Source organism: Aphelocoma coerulescens, assembly GCF_041296385.1.
Source record: "Aphelocoma coerulescens isolate FSJ_1873_10779 chromosome Z unlocalized genomic scaffold, UR_Acoe_1.0 ChrZ, whole genome shotgun sequence".
Taxonomy (NCBI): domain Eukaryota; kingdom Metazoa; phylum Chordata; class Aves; order Passeriformes; family Corvidae; genus Aphelocoma; species Aphelocoma coerulescens.
Window position 1 is genome coordinate 64997639 of NW_027184085.1, and position 24823 is coordinate 65022461.

Consider the following 24823-nt stretch of genomic DNA (forward strand, 5'->3'; position numbering starts at 1 on the left):
TTCTGTACTGCTTAGTGTGTAACTCTGAAGTTTCTTGTAGCCTGTTAATTTCTGCTCACTTGTGGTAGGTAGACATAACAAAGCCTCTCCAGGCCTGTTCTCCAAGGACACTCAGACCATCCTAGGCCCAAAAAGTATAATCCAAAAGCCTCTAAAGGAAGGCAAGTGGAGGGGAATTACATCATTAAACTGAAGCTTTAATTGGAGAATTAACCCTGATATGCAAATGAACCAAACCTATAAAAGTGTGAAGAACTCGTGACATGGGGTCCATCTTGGGGTCCATCTTGGCAGTAGCCTCTGGCTCCCCAGTCCTTTGAAGGACTTTCAAATAAATACCTACCTTTATTCCTTTGCTCCTGTCTAGTCTCTGTTTCTAGGAGGCCTCTTAAGGCATCACACTCAGAATGGAATCACTCTGTGTAATAAAATGCCAATTTTCTCTTTTCTGGGACTGGAAAAAGATTAATCCCAGGGGGTTCTGGGGCATAGGAAATACTGAAATTTCAAAATCTACCACCAGTTATGCAGAGTATTTCAGCCTATTTAAGGATGAGTCAAAATTTTCAGCTTGCTTTACTGTTTCACATTTTTTGAAGCACAATCACATTAGCAAGTCTCCAGTAGATTATGTGCTTTATTTACACACAGTCATAGGCACCCACACAGAAGAAATAAAAGATAGCCCTCTCAAAACTAAATCTTCTAATCACTCTCCATTAAGAAGGTATAGAAAGAAAAAAGAAAAAAAATCAGTGTGGTTCCTAGTTTTGTAATTGAGGGTATTTGTCACTAAAACTTTTCATGGCTCTGTTGTAACGGCAAAACAACATATCTGAAGATTTAAACAAAAAAACAGCTGTCAGTACATGTTGATTTGATGCTTTTTTAAGTCAAAGTGACCTTTGTAAAGGCAAAAGGAAAAGAGAAATACTTGACATTTTGCTGAAAATAAAGAAAACATAATTTAGCAGTTTTCACCCAACTGTGGTTAGCTCCAGCTTCACAGTTGCTCAACTCCTTCCAGACCCAAAAGATTTGTAGTTCTCACATGCATCAGAAAACTTCCTGACAGAGTTGCTTCTGAGAAGTTAGATCTCACATCTAATTGTTGACAGGCTCCCTTTTGGAGAATAAAATCCATCACTAAAATTCGATACAGAAAGGAAACCCTGACAACATTACATTCACATATTTTCAAACAAACTGAATTGTAAATGAATTTACAACAGTGCAGTTAACACGTTCCTTAAATTCATGGACTTTTTGTAAATGGATGGAAACACTGAAAATCTTGAAGAACTTAGTGGTATGAGGTCACACCACACTCAGTGTTTCTGAGCAGGTTAGATGTTTAAGTGTTTGCCCCACAGCTGTCAGAGCACTGTGCTAGTACATGCAGGCAAAGTGAATGTAATGCTGGATGCAAGATGCTCAACACTTTGTCTGTGCCCTCACACCACACTGTCTTCTGAACAGAATTGAGGTGCTGGAACTTAAAAAGTTGTTCTTAATTAGAGTCAATTCTGAAAACAGACCGAAGTCACTAAAAAATTAGGATACACTATTTTGCATGCAAGATGACACCAGTGTGATTATATAGCTGCTGGATCAAGGCCAATATGCACACAGACAATAGACGATTGATAACATGTGAAATACTTTCAGGCTTCTGAAATAAGATTTTGAAAAGCCTGCTTACCACTTAAGCTTTTTTTTCCTACTACTATCATATACAGAATTCATCTCTTGGACCAATGGGCTTAGAAATCTCCACAGGATCCCAAATAATGCATCACCAACACCTTTTACAATAGCATTTAAATTGCTCTTGTTTACAAAGTTAGCATCATATTTGCTTTTTTCAGACCTGTATTATACTGCTGATTTGCATTTGTCCTGAGATAAGTAATACACTCATCCTGTTTCTACTTCTTATGTATATATCTATATCTATATCTATATCTATATCTATATCTATCTATATCTATCTATATCTATATCTATATCTATATCTATATCATCTATATCTATATCTATATCTATATCTATATCTATATCATCTATATCTATATCATCATCTACATCTATATCATCATCTATATCTATATCTATATCTATATCTATATCTATATCTATATCTATATCATCTATATCTATATCATCATCTACATCTATATCATCATCTATATCTATATCTATATCTATATCTATATCTATATCTATATCTATATCTATATCTATATCTATCTTTTCAATTTATAGCAGAAATTCTTTCACTACTCTATCTTACTGCATAATTCGGCACTTAGTGTGGTTGGATCTCATATAATCCATATTAACTCATTCTGCAGACTAAAGCTCATCTATTTCATTACATGGGACCCATCAGTCCTCTGAATAAACAATAACACCTAAATTTGTGTAATAAAACAGATATAATAGCATTTCTTCTGCCATGCTCACAAGGAAAATTCAAGTAAAGATTAGTATCAAGAGCCAATATTACTATTTTTTATACTTTTCTCATTTTATTTTGACCATATTTTTTCCTTAAATCTTTCTCCTTCAATTTTGCTGAGAAACTGTATTTAAATACCTGCCTATGAGTTGAACAGATTAGCTGCTTTTATTTTGTCCAGGTCAGCAGATAACAGTTTGGATTAGTATGATAACTTCAATATATCCAAACCAGATATTATTTTAAGTATCTGATCTTTAATTGTAAAACTGCTGTCTAACTAACAGGCTTCTAGTTGTCAAAATCAAAACACAGTTAGAATATAAGATGCAACTGTACCATTGTTGTAGCACAAAAAGGCTTTGCTGATGTATAAAAGCCTCCCAGCCTTATTTCATGGATTCTTCCTTCATTCTATTCCAAACCACTTTTGAGTTAAAGACAATCTATTTTCATATCATGCCACTCTTTCAAAGAATCACTCTTTCTTTTGGCCAACTACCTTCTCTTTAGTCCACACCGACACCTGGACAAGAGGATGCAGTCTTAAGCTCTGTCAGAGGAGTTTTGGGCTGGACATTAGAAGTTCTTCAGAGAAAGAGTGATGGGACATTGCAGTGGGCTGCCGAGGGAGGTGGTGGAGTCACCATCCCTGGAGGTGTTTAAGAAAAGAGTCAGTGTCATGGTCTAGTTGACAAGGTGGTGTTGAGTCATAGGTTGGAGTTGATAATCTCAAAGGTCTTTTCCAACCTAAATAGTTCTGTGATTCTTTAGAGGAAAGCACTTCTAAAAAGAATCCATTGAAGAGTTTCTTTTAGGCTAATTTTGTCTTGTTCTGGACACCTTCTAATTCTGTATTCCCTGGGCTAGCAAAGTCATTATCAACTGTACTTAGGGAATTGCTCTGTTCCCACTGTAAAATAAACATTTGCAGGTCATGTGCATGCAGATTAATACCAGAAATGCTTTTTTTAAACTGCTATTAGGATAAGCTGCCAAAGACTAGTCTCACAAATGGCTTCTACATGATTTTAACTGTGTCTAGGTGAGCAAACTTGTTGAGCAGCCTATATTTTTTTGAAGTTTGGAACTCCTTCTGAACTCACACTGATGGCTGTATGCAATAACTTTTTACATACACGACAGGAGCTCTTTCCTGTATTATTCTATAAGGACCATGTGATTTGATTCTATAAGGACCAAACAGATTGGATTTTATTTTTCCCAATCTGTACACATTTTTCACACCCCTTTCTGTGCTCTTCTCTTGCCCATTCAAAAGTCATCTACAAATCATGGCTGTGTGGTGGTCTCTTAACTCATATTCCTTCCACACTCATCAGATGGATGACATTACAAAAAACTAAACAATTTCCAAAAGTGACACCTGTTTAAAATGTATTCTAAGTCAAGGATACAATAAAATATTTAGAGGTCTTTACGTTGCATACACTTCAGAGGGGGAAAAAAAGTTAATTAAGTCAATCTTTATTGTGTTACTTCATGAAACACTTAATGAAATCTTAGGTTATCATGGTTTCTGCTAAAATTGCATGTCATTAATATGTTGAGTAATAATGAAACTAAGAGAGAGAAAATCAGTAGAGCATTCATTTTTCTGCAGTAGTTGCTTGAAGGCCACTGAAGCTGCACATAAAATAAGGAAAATACTAAATTTTTTTTTACATGAATTTTACAATCTCCCAAACAAGGCTTCACCTGTTTTTATTATGAAGAAAAGGAGAAAATATCCTTCTCATACTGGTGAAACATCAGGCTTGTACAATATAGAGGGTTCTTGTGCAGGAAATGTGTGGGTGGAAGAAAAGGGAATGTTTTTTTCCTAGAGGCTATTAAAACTTCACATGCATTTATTTAATAGAAAAATTCAGATCAGCCTCCATAAGGCAACAATGTTCAGCAGGAAGATATGTATGCATAGAGAACACTCTGCAGTGCTGAAACTTAGGAAACTGAACCTACTGCTTTGAAGTCATTCCTAAAGATAGCTAAAGTCTTATTTAAACTTTCTTATCTATATAATTCCCAGATTTTTGGGGGTTATCATTAGTTCTGTAATATTTGGTGCTTTCCTAAAAATGGGCTCAGTCCATGTAACTGGTGTTCATTTATCACAATGAATGGGTTCTGAATAAGGTTTACCACATGTCAAATCACAGAACTACAGAAAAACTGGCTGGATGGGATGTCTGAAGGTCATTCAGTAGACTCAGAGGGTCAGTCCATTAATCAGGTATCCTTGTCTAGGTGAATTTTAAAACCCTACAACAGTGGAGATTTCAAACTGTTTCTTTGGGAAGCAGTTCCAGTTCCCTACCTCCTTCTCATGAATTATTTTTCCTGATATCCAGTCTGAACCTCCCATACCAAAGTTTTGTGGCCATGTACCCTTGTTGCTGTTACCTGGAACTATGAAGAGAGTAGAGAGGAAGAGTATGACAATGTAATTTTTTAACCACCTTCCAAATATTTGCATGCTGGTATTACATTGTCCAGTGGCATCTTCCTCAACTGACTAAATAAACCTAGCTTCTTCAAACACTGTTCAAAGGACATGTGCTCCATCCAAAGGACATGTGCTCTGACCACTGTCGTAGCTTCCCCCGGACACCTATAGTTTCTCCAGCTCTCATGGAATGGAGATTCAAAAACTGGATGGAGTTTTCAATGTGTGGCATCACTCTGAGTGGACAGGCGTTGATAACTCAATCTGCTGGATAAATTCTTTCTGGTGAAGCCTGGTATGTGCTTTACCAAATTGCTAAGAGGAATTTCATTTTCCCTAGTGCTGTCAGTCCCCAATTTCCTGAAGTTATGCTTTGCCTTCCTAAAATTTGTGAGCATGTTATCTTTTTCCTTGCTATCATGCTTATACTCAGTCACCAAAGCATTTTTGGATCAAGCCCTTTCAGCCGTATCAATTAGTGTTCTTAAAACAGCAGTAAAGAATATAGTAGCTTGAATTTAAAGGCAAAAAAAGAAATTGATTCTACATTATAATTATACCAAGATACTTCTTTTACCTGAGTTATTGGAAAAAAAAAAAAAAGAAAATGAAGGAAAAAAAGCTATTTATCGTGACAGAAAGAGATTGGTAGCAATGCGAAACAGAACATGAGTGATTTCTTACAGATACCAAACTAACTTGATTGTTATTTTATTCTTCACAGTAAGAAAAGTCAACTCATATCAACAGAGGTGGAAAATGAAAAGAATAGACCTGATCCCAAGTCCTTTTCAATGGATATAGTTGGATATAGTTCCACTGATTGCAGCAGTACATGTTATAGTTGCCTTTCTTACTTGTTATGTACCATATAATTCTGGCCATTACTAACACCTCCCAAGGAGAATGGTTAAAACTACTTTTTCACCTTCTATTGCAAAAAATTGATGATAAGAGATCTTTCCTGAAATATATTAATAATGTAAAATTCTTAGACCTTCATACATGCTGAAAGATTTAAAATGTTGTTTAATTACTGTATTTGTTTTTTAAAAAATAAATTATAGTCACATTTTTCTATTTTAAGTGTCTCACTGAAAAGTCTAAATGTTTTTTCAGTGATCAGTTTTGAAAATCCAGTAAATCGAAGCCCACTTCAATGCACGCTTTCACTGTGTATTATTTAAACACATTATAAACACAACTCTAAACACAGACTACTCTTCTGACATCAACTTCTCATGTGTATTTAAGAGATATTCAGAGAGATATCCTAACAATGCTTCCTACGTTTACCTGACACTGCCCACTTTTTTCTTTTTTTTGTCTTGAACTATAGACTGATTTTGGGTCCATTATGTATGGACTTGAATAGCTAAATGGAATCTTTTCCCTTAATTTCATAAGTAATTACAGGAAAAATGTGTTAAGAGTATGTTTCAGGTGGTAACTAGGAACAGAGAGGACTCTTCTTTAAGAAAGAAGTAGTAAACATAGAGAAAGGAATATAAAATTGTTGCATTCTCTTGATTCACTGGATAATCAAGTCTCTTGGACAGCTTTGTATGTTTGCAGAGCTACTATAATGCATACCAATGCTACTGTCCAATCAAGATTACAACCCAGAAGTTTAGCTGATGTCAAAAAGTGTGAAGTCTCAAAAGTTACAAGCTTTCTTTATTTGCTTTATTGTAGCTATTTTTACTTAAAAAAAAAGCACATACTGAAAAAACTTTCAAGGTTAAGTGAATGGCTCTACGTATACTATTGTCTTTCCTTCCAGGTAAGAATCCAAGCTTCTGGAAACTGCTTTATTAAACAGATGTCAAAATGCAGATGTCAGTTGCTTTGTATGTGTATTTTATTTCATGTCTGAGGTAGTATTTGAATTGTTTGGCCTGTGTTTAATTGTGTTTGGTTTATGCACTCAGCTGACAGAAGATTTGGTTGGACTGTATCTACTTGAACAAGCATATGTCCTTTCCTTGATATCCTTGATATAAGTTATAGTTCACCTCATCTTTGAGATGAGGCATTACTATGAGGCCTTCATTGCCTTTTGCTGGCCTTATTTGCAGTGTAGAATCACTTTCTGCGAAATCTGTAGGCAGCCTTTTACAGCCTGACTCATTTACTCGCATCTCATGTCTGTCTAGTACTGGATTTTGTTTAGTTTTGTATGGCTTTGATAATCTGAACCACTGCTTGGGATCTCCTAGTCTACCTCTGATTCATCAGAGCAGACACTTTCAGAAGACGCCATAAGACACAGGAAGAGAGCCTATTTATAGTGGTGGTCCTCTCTGTATCCCCTGGTTACATCCCAGAGTTGAATAGTATGTTCTAGGAAAAAATACATATTTCATTTGAGACTGGTACTGGCACGAGCTTTATAAACTGTGTACTTTTTTTTATACTCTTTGCTGCATAATATAATGCAGCAACTTATAAAACAGTGTCTCTTTACTCACTTTTTACTATCACAATATGTGGTCTTTTAGTAACTTTATTTTTCCTTCTAAAACTGTGTCATCTTGATTTCTCCTACCATATTTTCTATTGTTTCTTAAATAGGGTATTCCTCATTATAATATTTGGGGGGTTTTTTTGCTCACATACCTACTAGTTTTCTTTGATATCTTGTCTCCTTTTCTACTCAAGCTAGCCTTTCCTCCCATTCTGCCTTCTCCCAGCTATTTTATTTTAATTAATTATTTTAATTAATGATATTTGGTGAACCTCATCATCTCCAGTCAATGTCAGGTTTGTATGTGCACCTGTTCACTTGTTTTCTGTATGCCCATATTTCTTGTCAAAGGCTTTTCAGGTATTTGTACTTGAACTTCTGAATCTTCCCCTATTGCAATCTACTACAAATAAGTTGACTTTTAGAACTTTTTTTGAAATTTGTCTTTAAACTGAGACATTGCGTTAGGCAAGTCAGCCCATTTGCCCAGTTTGGAAAACCACTAATCAAGTCTTATTTCCAGATTTGTCCTGTGTTTCTTGGGAAGAAGTATTTTGCATGTAACACTGAAGCTAATTACACGGGCATGAGTTGTCTGGTATACTCAAATACAGAACAGGCAGACTTTTAACCTTTACCTGCATCATCCAAAACAAACACATAAGGATTTTTTGAATACTGTCATTAATCATGACATAGGTACCTACCAGCTGCCATTTATATTTTCTCCTGATATAAAATTCCTGAAAAATGGAGGTTTTATACTGTTGATGGGTAATATCACAGTATTTCATAAGATTAATGTTTCAATTCAAAATTACTTATTGAAAAATTTAATTAATTTATTGCTGAGAGAGGAGAATGGTGGGGCTTATCACAAGGAAACCGTGACTGGGGTTTATCTGTGGCATACCTAATACCTTGTAGTTTACAGTGTAGATACACCCTAAGTTAAAAAGATAGAGGATGGAAGTGCGTAGTGCAGTTTGCTGTAAATATAGCCAAAGAAATATCTAGATTATACATAGAAAGTTGGCTGAAGGTAATAGCCTAGGAATGGGTCTGAAGCCTCACATAAACCCCTTTGCAAACAATGGAAAGAAATCCACCCACTGCCCTGAACTTTGGATCCATAGAATGCAAATATGCTGCTGTTGACATCAGCCACACAAATCAGAGACACTCCCCTCACAGCATGAAAAACACGTTGATCATTTAGATGGGTATAGTGCATGCAAAAGAGCTTGTGAAATCCCAAACATTTGAGAGAAGTACTCAAGATAGCAGCTTATTCTTTCACTCCTGACCCCAGAAAACATATATCTTGTGAATAAATCCACACTGACAATCATAAGCTAAGAAAAGAGGTAAACGTTTTTTCTGTTCCACAAGGGAAAAGATGAGGAGCTGAGGCTTTTCACGTAAGAGCAATGTGATCACAGATGCTGTCTGGGTAGGACAATTACGTGCATACTGCTAAGGAATTCAAAATACCAGATATCCTAAGGACCCTTTTTATTCTTTTTCCTTCATGGTTTTCCAAATGTACTTTTTGTTTTGTAAATCAGCTACTGCCCTTCCATACAGCTATTTGCATGTTTATTCCTGAAGTTACAGGGAAAGGGTTGCTTTTCTCCCCCATGCACTAGAATAGCTCATACTATAAACTTGTCTCCGATGGGAACTATTTCCTGCAGGAAGTGCTTGGAAACAATTTGTACTGAGTGGATGACTTTTCAAGTAAGTGCATTTCCTGGGAAATGCATGTCATAAGGCTAAACAAACACAATGGATAACATTCAGCGCCCTTTCAATCTCCTGTGTTGAATCCATTTGGACTTATAACACATTTTAATGGGTCACGTTATGCTTTGTTACACGGTTCATAGCTCCTGAGCAGCAGGGAACCAGGCCTCTGCTTCTTGTAAACTATTTCATGTCCTCTTTTCTGTAATGAAAAAGCTCTTAATGAACAATTAATTGCTTTACAGCTGAAACAGGGCTTGCTGTATAGTAGAAATGCTCACCAGTAAATGGTAAACCCACCTTTTATTGCAGAAAAATGACCTTGTTTTAACAATCATCAATTCTGAGAGCTGACAAAGACATGAGGATAAGATGCCAACAGAATGCACTACAAAGATAACTAGTTATCATTATGAAAATGAGTTATCTGCTATCAAGTCCCATTTCCTTTCCCAGTCACAAACAGATGGGCTGAGATTAAATCTTCAAAGGACATTGGACATGGCTGTCCATGGGCTGGATGATCCTGGCCTGTAGATCAGAATGACTCTCAGCAGGAAGTGTGTACTCCACAAGATCACCCCCTCATCAGTGGGAACATGGTCTAAAAAGCTTTCTGAAGCTACACCTGCCTAGAGCAAAACCTTAATTTCCTTTCAGTATTTGTAATACATAATTTTGTTCTACACAAAGAGTTTGCATACTGATGTCTTCTCTAACTAAGTTAGTTGTATCTGGTTATTTGAGGAAACACATAGATTAAAGAAATCTACAGACTTTTCACCTTGTTCCTTCCCTGTTTTTCATTTCACGCCGCATGTCTGGTCACCTGAATCACATATCAGTTTTTCCATTTCTTCACTGGATAAATCCTAACTTTAAAAGAGGAGAACATTCTGTATAGGATGGTTATTTAACACGTAGGGGCATTTCAGGAAATACTTTTCAAACTTGATTTATTATAGAGAGTTACAAAGCACTGAACACAATCATCTACTAAAACAAATTTAAAAACTGTAATACTGTGAAAGAGCTACTCTTTTTTTAAACTTCTCTCAGGGTACACAACATCAGAAAGCTCTTTCCCTTTTAAATACATGGTAGCTTTATACTTTAAAAAGCACTTAGTAAATAGTTTTAAAATGTAGGGGATACTGTTCTATTACGTTTTAGCATCCAGCAAAAGATAAAAATTGCTTTTAAAGCATGGAGTATAAGTTATTGATCTCCTCATAGCTGAAAGAAAGGTTTTTTTACTACTGTTTGAGTTGGAGCGCCAGACACATCTGTTTTAATTTAAAATAATAAACAGGAAGAGACTATGCATTTGAAATGTTTTCACCTCCTTTGAATAAAGAAAAAAATTATTTTATATTTCAGATTTTACTGATTCTCTAGGGCTAGAAATAACAAAAATAACAGGTTTCTTTTCCTAATATGGAATACCAATACTAATGTAATTTGAATAGAGATGCTGCATTATTTTCTGCAGGGCTGTTGTCATATACAGTTATTTCCCAGATATGAGGAACTAGCAGTAAGGCAAGAAGCCAAAAAAGACCACATCTATTGGTGAAGCAGAGCCAATATATGTCGATATATGCCAATACATACATAACAGTTCAATGACAATATACACAGAAAAATCAAATATATTACAGGGAGAATAAGGGGCATTTTTTTCCTCAACTAAAAAAAAAAAAAAAAATTATTTCTGAGATGTAATTTTGAAAATATTCCAATACTACATAAGGAAACTCCCACCTTTTGAATTTATAATAAATCTATTTTGTGAAAATATGCCTTTTTAATTAATTATTTTTGTTTTATGGGCTATAAAGATTTTTAATATTTGGAAATAAAAGGTATCACAGAGATTTATGTTATAAAAAGAGTAAGAAGAGCACATTTGAATGCAGAAGAACTTGCCCTCCAAAGATTATAATATATAATTTTACATTTTCTGCTAATTTCACTGTTTTCAGATATCAGAGAGATTTTCCCATCTGTGATACAATAACCTCTGTTCTATAAATAATTCTGCAGCATGCAATATGGCATTAAATGCAGTTCAATGCACTAGAGAGCCCAGTGGAAACACTTACATATGTAAAGTTTTGGAAGGGGTTATTTACATTTTTTATTACTAATGATGAACATTTAATCTTTATTTGGCTTTTTTTTCAATAAAAGTTATTTGCTTTACCAATATATATGTTATATGAGTTAATCCTCAAGGTTCACCTCTTACAATGGAAAAAAATTCCGTCTCAGGGCTATATAATATAAAATATTTGGATTATTATTATTATTATTATTATTATTATTATTATTATTATTATTATTGTTAACATCTACAGAAAATTTAAATATGCAGTGATTTTGCAAAGGCTACAGATACTTCAGTTTTACTGGTATAATTATCTCAGTAACACTTTACATACAGAAGTAAGCAATTTTCTTTCTGAGTGCATTAGCTATGAAATTAAATCTCTGCAGTTATAGTGCTATTGTTTAAACACAATGGATCCCTTGCTTTAATATATGTTCCATATATCAGTTTGAGAAATAAACAGAATACACAATTAACACTTCCACATTGTCACAGTGAGTTATTCGATGTTTTTCACCTGGTGAGGCCAAAGTGACAAACACATGAGTGGAGAAGACACCCCCAGGCCTGTGAGAAGACCAAAGGACCAGGTGCTGGCTCTTACCTGCAGGCTGTTGAAGATGATGAAGAAGACTAACATCCAGAGGTGACGGTAAGCCATGTGCAGTCCTCCCCACAGCCAGGTGATAGAAATCAGAGCAAAGAGGTACAAGACCAAGGGGATCTCTGCAAACGACAAACACAGCATTTCAGCTGGTGTACCCTCTGAAAAACACTTTTTAAAGCATTACTGACACAGGACACAGTTTTGCTGTCTCTGGCCCACCTTGGAGCTTGTTCTCCTGCCCTAGTTGGGTGGTCCCAGTGCTTTTAGGACCCTATCCCGGAATCAGAAAACCAGCAGAAGGACACTGTCAGGGGACAGAGAGGTGTGAGGGGCAGAGGGGGCACAGCTTAGCAAACCAAGTGGTGGGAAGAGCACACATGGCATCAGAAAATATGCTGAACTTTGGAGAATAATGGAAGAACTCTTGGCAAGCTCTGGAAATTTTGAGAGAAAATGGATTTCTAAGAATTGAGAGGAAAGGGAGAAAAGGAAAGGTATTATGGATACATAACCAGCCCCAGCTCTGGCCACTTATATGGTTGTAGGATATTCTAAGAATAACTCATTCTTTGATTTGTTGTTATTTTCTCCTTCAAGTCATATATAAGACACCTGACCCCATAAATAAGAGTGACAACCTCTTCTCAGCCCAGGAGACTCCCAATATAGACTTTGAACCAGTTAATTTCATTAGCCTTTAAAAATATGTGCAGAATCTGTCTTTAATCATGCACACATACATCCCCATTTTATGTTCCTCACTTTATTTATGGGATAAAAGATTTAGGGAATGTTTGCAGGAAGATGTCTGCAGGGCCAAAATTTGCAATAAGGAAAGCAAAAGTTAGTTTTCACCCCCACATGTTTCTCCTACTGAGAAGAGCCAGTCCCTGTGCTGACCATGTTTGCAGCAGAATTCAAAGTCCATGTTTGCCAGGTCTGCACACAGCAGGGGCAGAGGTGCTTGGCTAGGCACTGCCCCTCCCCACATTAGTTAGGCAGCATCAGCAATGACTGGGGATGTGTTTTTGACAGGCATTGTTCCAGAAGCAGCAGTTTGAGAGCCCTTTAGCCGTTTTGTTTAATACTGTACAAATAGTAAGGTCCTTCAGAATGTAGGCAATACCCTAAGTCATACAAACACAATATTTTAACAAGAAAAAGTATAAAGATGCCTGCTTTTTGCCACATGCTGAATATTGTTACAGTTTATGCTTCTGTTTTTTTCTTAATTGGTAACAATTGCCTTGTTACCAGTATTGTAAAGAGCTAATACAGAGTTGAAACTTTGGCAGCATTTAAAGCCTTGATGTTTGAGTTCTCTATACCCATTTGTTGAATTTTGATCAAACAGAAGCTTAATAATTAGAGTGAACATATCAGAAAATAAGCAACAAATTATTTTAAGTTTGTAAAATCAGCATTGCACAAAGGTAAAGGATGCCAATAAATAGGCTTGATATGAACCAAAATAGTCTAACTATTTGTAATTTTCTTCTTATGAAAATAAAAGCAACAACCCCCTCCCAAAAAAGCCCCAAAGGGTGATTCTGAGTAGATGAACCTTCACTGTCATGACTTTTACTCTGAGTCCAAGTGCAAGCAGGTGCCTCTAGACTACTTGGATAAGACTGATGTGGAGAAGGCAGCTCAACATCACTGTGATGTAACCGAGACACTGACAAGCAGTTCTGTTGCGTATTATATAACCCAACCATGCTGGGTTTTGTGCAGTTATCACACCGTTTTTTAATACTAGGAGTGATGGAAGATTTTATTTAAGCAACTGGTAGTCCACACACTCCTTAAATACATATAAATGTATGTGTACATGTATATGTCATTGCCCTGACTGTTCATGTCTTCCCCAGAAATATCTCGCCTTTTCCTTACTATAAGCCTAAGAAACACTGAGAGTTGACAGTCAATACAGATAAATACAGCTTAAGCAGCTCTACTTGCAGTCTTTTAGAGTTTGAAAACTTACCACAGTCCAGCTTGATATTTGACTACATGAAATAATGTACATTCAATTTACCAAACAACTAGATGCATCCACTGTTTGTCATTCCTTCCTCATTGTTGAGAAAAGGTAATTTCCTTATTAACTTATTTATAAAATTCATTTTTCTGCAATGCTTTCTGTTCTGAGGGCTGCAGTACATTGTAATAAGTTATTAAGGGTAGTAAAATTGTAGTTTACTACAGGAGGGGAATTCTTAGAGTGAACACAAAATTTTGTAAGTGATTCACACAAAAAACAATGATGGTGAGCATTTGAAAGACAGGCTGCAATATTTTCATGACAGGTTTGGACTAGATTACAAAATGCATGAAACAGGAAAAATATAAGGATGATGGAAAAAATTAATTACCTCACGAACCTAACCAAGAACCTAAGAGGAATTGTACTCAGTATATAAAAAGTTTGCCTGGCCTCACCTTCACGAAGGGCCAAAAAAGTTGGCCAGATATGATACATATCCCAGCAATCTTCCCATTTACAACTCAGGAACTTCCTTAACCAGACCCAAGGGTTTTTTTTTTTCTATTTAGTAATTTTCAGGGGACTTTTCTTTCACAAAATCATGTTGAACCAGTTATAGTGAAGTTTGATGGTTCAAAGGAATTATCAGTGCAAGGAACTCTACAGTAACATCGTAAGATTCAAGTAATAAAATGCCAGATTGACCAGCTGAAAAAGCCATCAGCCTTATATTTGCTGTTTAGTTTCCTTATAGTAGAAGCAAGAACAAGAAACAGCAGGAAACAAAACATGGAATGTTTCCAAAGAGTTATGACTTCACCAACAGTGTTTTTAAATTTGTAACAAACTAAACCCTCACAATTCTATATTTCTGAAATAAATAGAAAATAAATTCTGAAATTAAAAGAAAAGACAAAGAAAAGTCTTTACTGGTGACAGTTTAAAGTTTCATTCTCTGTTGCATTTTAAGTAATCTGAAGATGTCCCTGCTCATTGCAGGGAGGTTGGACTAGACAACCTTTAAAAGACCCTTCCAACCCAAGCCATTCTATGATTCCATGGTTTTTAATGACCTACTGAGAAAAATAAGTTCATGATAAGGCTCCTATGTCTACACCTACACCTACTGCAACCTAAGAAGGCTGGTTACTGAGGTCCACAAAGAATTTTAACTCCACAGGACTGTGGTTCAAGTCAGTCTCTTCATGACTTCTTCAGAAATGAGAACTGCAACACTTGTCGCATTCATGTGCCTGAAAGGATTGGAAAAGTGGTGATAGACACTAAATTTTAGAACACAGGATGAAACTGCCTAGAATTTATTCATAGCTGGGGTCTAGATTTTGCCAGTTGAATGGTGCTGCTTCAGATACTGCAGTGAAAAAAAAAAAAATTCCAGCACCAAATGCATCCTGTCCATCGACTGCCTTTGTATGCATGATACAAATCTTTTGGAAATCATGGGAAGGGGATACCTGCCAGCTTCTGCATATGAAAGCGCTAAGAGCCATGTGGCCTCCTGGTAGACCAAGGCTGGGAAGATGAGCAGCATTGAATAAGAAAGCAGTGGAAGCAACTGTGAAGTGGAACAAGATGAGGAGGAGTCTTGCACCATGATGCACTGTCATACTTTCAATAGCTCACCTAACAGCAAGTTGAAGACTGCAGTACATTCATACATGGCATTGTAACTTCACCAATGAAGGGACAGTTGCTATGGTTAGCCTCTCATCCTTGTGTAGTGCCAATTGACTATGAATGAATAGTTTGATGGTACCTTATACAACCTGTTTTACCAGGCAGGGAAGAAGTGATGAAAACCTCCTGGACAATTTCAGTCAACAACTGCTCATGGTGCATAGTGAAAAGTTTTTGAAAAATGCCTTCCTGTTTTATGAGATTTTTACATTAAAGTTAGGAAAAGCAATGAACAAGCACTTAGAGAGGAAAGCTACTATCTTAATTAACCAACAACTCACTTAAACAAAGGCATCAAAGCAGAAGTATAAGCCCTATGAAACCTGAAGGCTGGCCTGCCTGCCTGCCTTCCTTCCTTCCTTCCTTGCTTCCTTGCTTGCTTGCTTGCTTCCTTCCTTCCTTTCTTCCCTTCCTTCCCTGATATTAGAGAAAAAATTCTCCAGAACAACGTCTGAGCAGTGAAAAATGATAAATCAAATGAAATTCAGAAAACTGAAAATTATTGAATAATATTAGTGCTTTGAAGTGTAATGCAGAATGTGTCTTTGCAGAAAACATCTATATGATTTACTTGTGGAAAATAAAGAATGATCTGTGCTTCCATAATATATGAAATGTCTGTATTTTCACCACAGTGCTGGTCCATATTATGTCTTTTTCTTTCTTTTTTTCCTTTTGTTTTTTCTTTTTTTTTAATAAACAAGAAATTCAATAAATGAAGCAATTGAATAATACAGCTTTAATTATCTTCTGAGTTTACCTGTAAATATGCACTACATGTTTTCTCTTTAGGCTGTTAAACTGCAACTGATAATGCAACGTTAATTGCTTTTAACAGTTCTTGGCTAAACATGAAGGCTTACAGCAAAACCTGAAAGACCTTTACAAACATTTTTTCCCAGATAACTGGGGAGAGTGTGTTGCATCACAAAATTTCAACAATTTGTGGGAGACCTAAATTAGTAAAATATTTACAGGCTATTGCTTAAGAAGTCACCAGTTAAACTTAGCAATGTAAATATAAAAATGCCACAGAAACATTTTTTTTTAAAATAAGCTTGAATAACAGTGTTCCAAATCTTGCTGGCTGTTTTCAATTGTTTTTGACAGCTGCAGTAAAAAAAAAAAAAAGGAGTTTGGTAACAGGATTTGTGGTCAAAATTAAAAAACAAATGAACAAACAAAACAGATTTCTCTCATAAAGTTCAGAGAACAAAATAACACCACCAAGAACATGCAATCAATGAATCATAACAAAACCACTGATTTCTGACTGAGAATGTGCAGAATTCAACAGTATCAGATACTGAAAACCAGAAAGATGGTAGCTCCATACCCATTAAATCCAACTGGAAAAAAATGTTCATTGATAGTTTGTAGAAATAGGAAGTAAAAAACATGTTAAAATATTATTTTTTGTTAATTTATATTTTTTGATCTGCTCCTCCTTGTGGCAAGGAAAACTTTGAAATTAAAGGATACTTTCTAAAAGAAAAGCCCATCTCCAGTTCTATTTTGGCAACATGAAGTTTTTAATCTTTATATTAATTCTTTTACAATTATGATATCTGATGCAGGTAAGTTCTACTGCATATTTATAAGTAGGGCATGAAAATTAAGCTAGTTCAAGATTCATTCAAAAAATGAAACTCATCTATTTACAATTATCAGAAAAAAAAATCAAGTTGTTATGTTACATTTTTAAATATTTTTGTGAAATTGTAAAAGGTTATTATAAAAGGTATGTATCATGTATATTGGATTGCTGTCTTGTATTTTCTGTATTTGCATAGTAGGACCTGTCACTAGTGGCGTTTCACAGGGCTCCATCCTCAGCCCCATGCTCTTCAACACCTTCATAAATGACTTAGACACAGGACTGGAAGGGATACTAAGCAAGTTCACAGATGATACAAAACTGGGAAGAGCTTTTGACTCCCTTGAAGGCGGGGAGGTCCTGAAGAGAGACCCCAACAAATCAGAGCACTTGGCAATCATCAACCATATGAAGTTCAACAAGGAAAGTGCTGATTCTGCACCTGGGATGGGGCAAGCCTGGATGTATGGGCAGACTGGGGAATGAGATACTGGAAAGCAGTGCCATGGAAAGGGACCTGCGGGTCCTGATCAGTGGCAAGCTGAATATGAGTCAGCAGTGCCCTGGCAGCCAGGAGGGCCAAGTGTGTCCTGGGGCGCAAACTTAAATATTAGTTAACGCAAAGGCTGTTTATCCAATGAATGCTTCTGATTTGTCTCCTGTCAAGGCTAACTTTTGAGAAGGTGTTTTCTATCTATAGCAGGACAGTCAGCCAACAGAACATGTTTACTGAAAGGCTGGCAAACAGAACCAGTACAAAGTAAAGACTTTTTGAGCAAACACAATTCCTATCTCTGAATGAGTACACTAGACGTAGAGTTAGCATTCCTTGAAAATCAGCTTTCACAGTTTTTTCTACCTTTCACATTTTTCTTTCCAACATTCACTTTTGAGAAGGAAGAGCTGACTGCTCTAAGAGATAACAAATTCTTGACTCTCCCACTGCCCTTTCTTGAGGTCTCTACTGTTGAGAAAAATTCCCTGAGCTAGGTAAACTATATCAGTCACCATGTTAACCAACATGACCAATAACAGAGCAATTCTGGAACAGTAAAAAAGAGCATGAGAGGGCAACCTCATATATTTAGTGTTCCAGACAGGGTAATGAGAAGTGAACATATTGCTCAAATTAAGATTTGACATATTTACAAACCCTATTTACTTGTGTTTATTCTACACTACAACCTTGTTTTAATCATATTCTTTTACACTGATGGCCTACTCACAAGAGTATTAACACTCTCTGAGAAGATCACAGACCACTGCCAAAGGAATTGACAGCAATTACTGAAAGTAGATTTTTCCTGGGCTAGCTGTCTTTGGGCCATGGTGTTTTCTTGAAACTACCAGCATAGGGTATGAGAGATGAGAATCTAATTAAGGGTACCCAGGACAAATCCAGAGGACTAGGAAGAATATATGCATGACAGAAAAGGAGGTACAATTAAAAATGGGCTTCTGTGTATAAATATAAGTAAATAACCCCTCCAATTATATCTCATAGTTTTGCAAGCAAATATTTATCTATCTACAAACAGATCCTCTTTGCAGCTACCAAATGTTTTCTTTTAGTCATATATGGTGAAACCCAGCATTGTTATTCTGCTCTTGGGAAATTAAAAATACACAAGAGTATCCTTTACTGTGCGTAGCAATAAACTCTCTGCTCCTAGGACAGAAATAAAGAGCAAAAAACTGTGCTGCTAACTAAGTTTAGCAAGATGTTTTACAGAATTTACAGAATTAACTCTAATAGCTGCAGAAGAAAAATGTGGCGGCCTTCTATAATGGAGTGACTGTATTGGTAGAAAAGGGAAGAGCAACTGATGTCACCTGTCTTGAATTTTCTGAGTCCTTTGACATAGATAAAACTGTTGCTTGGTGGCTCCACCTTTCCCCTGGTTTTGGATGAAACGGAGAGAAACCCTGGCATATTCATTGCCATAAGAAAACAGAAAAATCACGGACGTATGTGCAACTTAAGGAGGCTACATTGCCAAAAGGCCTTCCTAACACATTGTGTCTTGTAAGCCAGAACTTGATGCAGGCATAAGCCAAGGCTCCCTCTATGTTTCAAAAGTAAGATATCATCATGAAGCTGATTGCAGACAACTTTGCTGGTGTGAAAAATGTTTCCCACTGCAGCCATTTACATGGCTACAATAACATGAGCAGGAGCAGCTCCCAGTGATTTTGTAAGAAGATAGAATCAGCTGAGTCAACATCAAGATTCAAGAGTTATAAGTGGATACTGGGCCTTACCACTGCAAACTGCCTTTGAATATGTTTTATGAAGTATTATATACCCGTAAGACATTAAAAAGACTGTAAATATACTACCACAACCTTTAATTTCAGAAGAGGAATATTCAGTCAAAAAAGTCAGAGGCCTTTAGTTAACAGTTAGTATTCTGTTATGCAGTTATAGGCAATGTTACAAAGTACAGAAATCACCATGTTTTCTCTCTAGAAGCTTACCCCATAAACACAGCTACATGGAGACTGCTTATACAATCTTGGGCACATAAATTGCAGGAGACAGCTTCTTTTTGTCTTTAAAATCTGCTCCCACTGTCACTGTATGGAGTATTTCATCTGTGCTTACAAAACCTCTTTGGTGGCAAAACAGCAGTTTGCCTTGCAGGTGGACAAGTAGTAAAAGTTACAACTGACTTTTAAAAAAAAAAAATATTACTGAACTTTTCTGTTTCCGTTTTTTTTTCTTTTCTTCTGAGACTTTGGCATTTTCTAGATTCTGCTGAAGAAAGGAAACAGCCAGAATCCTATGCTAAGTCTAAGATTTGTTCCAACCCTACTATTTCATGTGTTTAAGTCCTGCAGTTATAATTTCTTTTAGTACTTTCTGCCATTTTTCAAGACAATTTTATTTATTGCATTGTTTCAATATTCAGTTTGCTATTTTCCTTTAGTTTAACTGCTCTGAGACAAGTCTTAACCCTCAACATATTAATAAGGAATATCCCTAGAGATACCCAAACAAGGTTAATTATAAATAAATTAACTGAATGACTGACAAGAGGAGCCACCTCTGTGCATTTATATCTGAGAGAAATGAAAGAGTGCCACTAAGGTCTTGAATATCATCAGACCTTATCCACATGCATACAGGTCTTAGTCAAGCTAACACTGTGTCATTAAAAAGGACCTCAAATACATAAAAATGATTTGCACTAGGTTATAAAACTCATATTCTTTTAAAAAAATACCATGAAGACAAAAGAAATATTCCAAGCTTCCCACAGAGTGTCCTATTATTATTGGAGTATTGGTCTAAACTGACGCAACTTTATTTTGGGAACATTGTTGTACTTGAAATTGTTCTGACGGAGGAGGCCAACTGAAACTTCCTGTTTTGCACAAGACAGATCTTTCCTTACAAGCATGTTTCAGTTGCAAATAGCATAGGAAATATCAAAACAGAAGCATTAACTCCAAATAGTCCTGTGTACAGCACATCCTGTGCATGGCTTTGCAGCTACTAAATACACTGCAAAACGCAGGGACCGAAGCTGTGCCCATCACTTGGGGTTGAGCATCCATAGGTTATCATGCTCTGCAAGTGGGCAATCATTTCACCTGAGCACCCCCAGACTTCCTTGGGACAGGATGTTCAGTACCCCCAGCCAAAACCTGGCATGGGGACACAGTGCTCCAAGCAGGGCAGTGCTTTGTTTTATTTCTGTTCTCTTTAGCTAAACTTAGTCACAAAGCCAGTGATACTCATTTGTTGTTCTAGGTTTTACACATTTTTATTCCCCTCAGACCGTTAAGCATCTGCATAACTTTTATCATCAAAGTACCTTCACAGACTTCAAAGGGATGCTAGCAGGCCTAATCTTAAACTAAGTGCGTAGGTATCTACTGATACCTATGGTTTCAGGTGGGGTTCTCTGTACTGGTGAGAACAGTCCGTACTGCTTGAAAGTACAACTTGTTTGCACAGGGGTAGCCAACAATCATACCTGCTGCATTTGTTCTTCCTCTGAAGATATCGTCATATGCCTTCCATTGAGGAGTCACCTGGTAGGCGTGGATGAACACCACAAAAACCACCACCAAGCACATTAATGGCACCAGAGCAGCGGTGAAGAGAGCAGCATAGGCATTTGGAATGAAACACCTGATGGAAAAAAAATGGAAAAAAATGCTGTTGATAAACGTAAGAGACACCTTGAAAGGCCATAAATAGAATTTCAGAAACAAATATTTTTGAAAAACGATGTGCTTTACGAACCACAAATTCTTTAACTCTGTTCCCAGAGTAACTTTGATAGGCCCCTTTGTGTTCTGTTGGTTCTTATCATCACATCGTAAGGACTATAGCTTTTGCTCTTACAGTATGCATGTTATACTTAGCCTAACCAATGTTGGAAAAATTTAAACTTGTAATTATATTTTAACAAACTCCATGCTGCTATATTCATTTAAAGTGATCATTCTTAGTCATCAGTTTCTAAAAGGACATTATGCAATTGTCTATACTTAGCTCCTGAAACCACAAATTAAATTTTGAAAAATATATTTTTAAAATAAATGAACGAGTCCTAAAGGCAACATAACTATTCCGTCTCAAGTTCTTGGAAATTACATGTCATTTGCTCAGAGAAGCCAAATCCTTACTCCCTCCTCCTTTTTCTCCCCAATTGTTTGGTCTCTCCTTGCCCTTTCCATTTATTTAAGCTATAATTATTTTTAAAGATGTGTCACGAACACGAATTATCTGTGAAAGAGTCAAATCATGCATATATGATGATGACTTGAGGAAAATGGAGATGATAGTTAAAGAGAGGTCTTAAGGGTATGAGAGATCAGGGTTTTCTGTTCTCTCCCTGGAGATCAGTATGTGCTTTACAGCCACTGACCTACTCTAGAGATGACGCACAAAAGAGCAGCCCAAGGGACGGTGCGGGAGTCAGTATGTCTAGAGATTATGTGGTCACTGCTATCCCTATTAAGAGGGTGCAACTTACCCAGCCCTTCTCTTTCTCAGGTCAGCTTGTCTAAGTAAGCTCAGAGTTGATGCTGATATAATACATGTCTAGAGAGAGGCCTAGGTACATGTTTCACTGGTATACCTGGTATAACTTCTGGGTTTGCTTGTGCGTACTTTCATACACTGCCAGAAAGTCAAGATTGCATCCCTTGCTGTCTCTTTCAGAACATCAGTCATGCATACTCAGTGAATCCCAAAAATAATTTCCAGCACAATCTAGAAACCTTCCACGGCTCTCTGCAGAATGTAGAGGCTTGGTCAGACACCAAGCTTAGATACAATCTGATAACGTAACTGAGCAAGTAAGCATCAAGGAAAGTACGAACACAGAATTGCAATTAAAAGTGTTTGGTCCTTTCCTCACAGAAGAGATACTTCAGTCTTTTACTCATCTTGGTGGCCTTCACTGGACTTTGTCTGTCCATGTCTCTTTTGTACTGAGACGGCCAGAACTGAACCCAGCACTCCAGATGTGACTTCATGAGTGCTGGGAAGAGGGCAGGGATCACCTCCCTTGACCTGCTGTCAATATGGTTGATATTGGACCCAACATCCCATCCATTCCATCTTTCAAACTTTTACTATTTCTTAGGTATGAAAGTTATTTTTGTTCCCCAAATTCATTATTGAGTTGGCACAATTAGCACTAAGAAATGAAATCATATTTCCATAACCCATGCTGCTTTAACGATTATACTGAAGGCAAGAATATTAGCACAAGAACAGTCTTCTTTAAAATGATATTTATGTTCTGAAATCTGTATTTTTTTTCATCTTGATACATTTTTGCATTTCAAAGACAATATATATTCTCAAAACCTACCTGAGTGTCTTGAAACTTTATTGGGAACACTCCTTTACATTCAGTTAACAAAAGCTGTATAAAAATGAAAACCCACAGAGATGGATCACTTTTACTAATACCCCTAGGTACTTGCTCTAAAAAATACACTGGTAAGTTATGTAAAGAAATACACAAAGCTGTATTAATCTTCAAAGCTTACTTTGGATTTTTTCCTTGAAGCAATGGTGAGCAATTCAATGACAACCACATCATCCTGTAAGATTTATTCATATATAGTAATGTGATGATGTATGTTGACAGATACATTTTAAGATGGAAATCATATAGGATATCATTATAGGGACCAACTGCAATTATTTATTATACTTAACACTAGGGGCACAGCTATTATTCCATTACCATGACATGTTTGTCACATGGAATTACTGTGTGTTGTATATTCCTAGTACTGGATAGAAATACAAAAAAAAATACCCCAAAATATCAGCTAAGTTGATGCTTCAGAACACAACTACTCTACATAAAAAGGCCTATATAGACTGATGTGGAAACTTAAAAAACTACATCATTTCAAACTTTATTTGTCTGAAGATGAGCATTATTTCCTGCAGTATATTCTTTCCAGTAAGTTCCTTTTTCTTTTTTTTCTAAGGCCCTAGATTTCTCTTTTAAGTTTTTTGTTTGTTTTGAATTTGAGTAATAGCAAAAAAAACCCAACCAACCAATCAACCAAAGCCATACATAAGAATACTGCCTTCTGCAAGAGAGACAAATAAAACCAAAACACCAAACCACTGTTAGCTTCTTCAGAGATTGCAATTTTATTCCAAGGATTCTCTGACTTCCCAGGAACACTTCCTTTTATCAAAATGTATGTTTTTTCCCTGACTGTTTTGAGAATTTTTGCTCCCAGCTTAGGTCTCTTCTAGATTTGAAAAGAAGGCTATTTAGCTTTTGTGCCAAGCTGCCACAAGTCTTGCCCTTCTTAACTATTGTTATCTGACTGGAGGGTCCATCTTTGGTTCTGTGTTGACCACTCTGTTCTGACCACTGACTTTGTTGTGATGTCTAATTTTGTTTTGACTGCTATAAATTTTTGTGTTAACTTTGTGTAAGGACTTAAAGAATGTAATTGCATGTCTCAAAACACTGTCCACATAGGAAAAGCCATCACAATAGGAACTTGAGATAAGCAATTTTTTATAGAAAGCTGGTAACAAACTGATGGAATTTTAACCAGCCCCCATAAATTCTTGTATTTTCAGTTTATCAATTTTTGTGATTTTTTTGTGTTTTCATTGAGGGGAACTTGTTGGGACACCACATACTGGTAGGACTATATAAGACAAACCACATATTGTTAGTTTCATTTTTGCTGAGTTCATTTCATCTTTTTACTGAAAATAAAATGGTGTGCAAAAAGCTTTTATCTTAGGGATGTATTATTTTCTTTCAAGCTATTGAGAATTAGAAAATTCAACCTAATTTAGCATGGTAGTTGGTACAAGAATTTATGCAAACTGGGATCATGCAAACATGCATTAATCTTCCTAGTTCTGCCCCGGAAGGCTTTTTCTTATCATGAGGAAAAGTCTCTGGAAGACAGTATTTGAGCCATGGGGTGGTGTGAGGGCTCACCTATCTCAAGTCACTGTCCCCATAATATAAGCCACCACCAATGGAATTTGAGATAAGCATAGATGGCAAAACAGGAAGACATTAACTCCAGGCCTAAGGAAGGTGAAGATTTGGAATTAGTACACCAGACAAAATTCCACTGTGCAGACCATGGGAACTTAGGACTTATCTGGACAAAAAATATGCACAGTGAAAACCGTGAGAAAGGATGCACATGTCAGCC

General features: G+C 36.4%; 1 protein-coding gene across 1 annotated transcript in view; it reads right to left on the reverse strand.

Annotated features, from left to right (window-relative positions):
- Positions 1-24823, reverse strand: part of ADGRV1 (adhesion G protein-coupled receptor V1) — a 264867-nt gene that overhangs the window by 25540 nt on the left and 214504 nt on the right. Inside the window, exons 87-88 of the mRNA XM_069001528.1 lie at positions 21127-21284; positions 11859-11980 (exon numbers count right to left, since the gene is read on the reverse strand). Coding sequence (XP_068857629.1) covers positions 11859-11980; positions 21127-21284 — 280 coding nt within the window. The remainder of the gene's footprint in view (positions 1-11858; positions 11981-21126; positions 21285-24823) is intronic.